We start from the raw sequence: 2086 nt of genomic DNA, 5'->3' as shown, positions 1-2086 counted from the left end.
CAAAGATAGCCATTTATAATAAATGCACCTTAGAATAAATAGATAAGGTACCAAAGAGGAAAAGGATTCTAATCGGCATTCAAACTGTGATTGTGCCATGCACCGGATCATATTTTTATGAATGCATTTCTCTTGGAGCATGTATAATTATGAAACTTTTTTTTATCTCGGTAGGAGCTGGGAAGTAACAGCCCTCCACAGAGAAACTGGAAGGGGATTGCTATTGCCCTGCTGGAACAGAGATTCACAATTGTAAATGGAAGATTATAAGAGAGGGCTTCACGTGCCGGCAAATTTACTGGCGTGTCATGTTTGGCACATGTGCCAGGGGTTGCCCACGCCTGAATTAGGCTAAACAGTTTACATGCATGATCTTATTCTTTTCACAATAAAATTGAACAGATGAATAAGACAGAGAGTGGTTAAGTAACCTGCCGATGGTCATATAACCTAACCCCTGCAAGCCTCACCTCTTCTCAACCTGGGGCCCTTCTCTGCAAGGACTGATATGAAGGAAATGTACCTCATGGATTGATGAGAAGGAACTTGTTCAACCCCAAGCTCAGGACCAGCCTGGAGGAGTGTGCCTGCCAGAGGAATCTAGTTGCAGGGAAGATGGGGGTGCAATACAGGCATCCCCTGGAGGTTACCTGGACACATTGGCCGAAGTCACAAATCTCTCCCAGGATTCATTACTGAGCAGGCAATGCAGTTTCTCTTTATCCTTTGGGTCCATTAAATACTCAATGGCATCAACAAAGTCTTTGCCCTCTAGATGGAAAGAAAAAAACAATGAAGTTAGAAGAAATCATGGTAAAACATAAATGGCATTGAGTATAAACAAGGAGGTTAAATGTTCATCTTCCGGAGCAGCTGTCACCTGTGGCAATTTTCTAAAATCTTAGGTACTTTTGATGGAATCACCTGGTGCTGTGTGGTCCCCAAACTTTATAGGTTGAAGCTCTGATCCCCCGCCCCAACCCCCGCCAGGTGCCTGTATTTTTAAATTTATTTTTAAAAATTATTTTATTGAGGAAAGGAGAAGGATAGAGAGAATGAAACATCAATGAGAGAGAATCATCTATTAACTGCTTCCTACAGGCCCCCTACTGGACATTGAGCCCACAACCTGGACCTGTGCCCTGACCAGGAAGAGAACCTGTGACCTCTCGGTTCATGGGTGGATGCTCAACCACTGAGCGAACCTGGCCAGGTCCCATGTGACTGTATATTGTAATTAAGGTTAAATGAGGTCATAGGTGTAGGACCCTAATCCATTCTGACTGGTGTCCTTATGAGTGAGGGAGAGACAACACATCTCTCCCTCCCCCACTCTTGTCACTCTCCCTCTAAAAATCAAAACCTTTTTTAAAAATTAAGTATAATAATCTGTGATTCCCAGGGATTTGGAAACTATGGAAGTGCAGATGAGGGACTGGGGACTCATGTATGTTTTGCGGGTGCAGAGATAAGATTTAAATGTTCCCTGCCATATCTGCACAAGGGACATAATTCTTTTCTTTTCTTTTTAATAATTAAATCTTTATTGTTTAGATTATTACAGTTGTTTCTCTTTTTTCCTCCCCCATAGGCCCTCCACCCTCCACCCAGTTCCCACACCACCCTCTGCCCTTACCCGCCCCCACTGTCCTCATTCAGAGGTGCACGATTTTTGTCTAGGCTCTTCTCTCACCTCCCCTTCTCCCTTCCCCCCTGAGAATTGTTAGTCCACTCCCTTTCTATGCCCCCGATTCTATTATATTCACCAGTTTACTCTGTTCATCAGATTTTTTATTCACTTGATTTTTGGATTCACTTGTTGATAGACATGTATTTGTTGTTCATAATTTTTATCTTTACCTTTTTCTTCTTCTTCCTCTCATTAAAGAATACCTTTCAGCATTTCATATAATACTGGTTTGATGGTGATGAACTCCTTTAGCTTTTTCTTATCTGTGAAGCTCTTTATCTGACCTTCACTTCTGAATGATAGCTTTGTTGGATAAAGTAATCTTGGTTGTAGGTTCTTGGTATTCATCACTTTGAATATTTCTTGCCACTCCCTTCTGGCCTGCAAAGTTTCTGT

General features: G+C 42.0%; 1 protein-coding gene across 1 annotated transcript in view; it reads right to left on the bottom strand.

Moving 5' to 3' along the window:
• Positions 1-2086, bottom strand: part of LOC102764078 (apolipoprotein L3-like) — a 6496-nt gene that overhangs the window by 2088 nt on the left and 2322 nt on the right. Inside the window, exon 2 of the mRNA XM_006764867.2 lies at positions 651-771. Within this exon, the coding sequence (XP_006764930.2) occupies positions 651-771 (121 nt within the window). The remainder of the gene's footprint in view (positions 1-650; positions 772-2086) is intronic.

The sequence above is a fragment of the Myotis davidii genome, unplaced genomic scaffold (genome assembly GCF_000327345.1).
Source record: "Myotis davidii unplaced genomic scaffold, ASM32734v1 scaffold1501, whole genome shotgun sequence".
In the NCBI taxonomy this organism is placed as follows: Eukaryota; Metazoa; Chordata; class Mammalia; order Chiroptera; family Vespertilionidae; genus Myotis; species Myotis davidii.
Note: the sequence above shows the minus strand (reverse complement) of the source record. Positions and strands in the feature narration are given on the sequence as shown.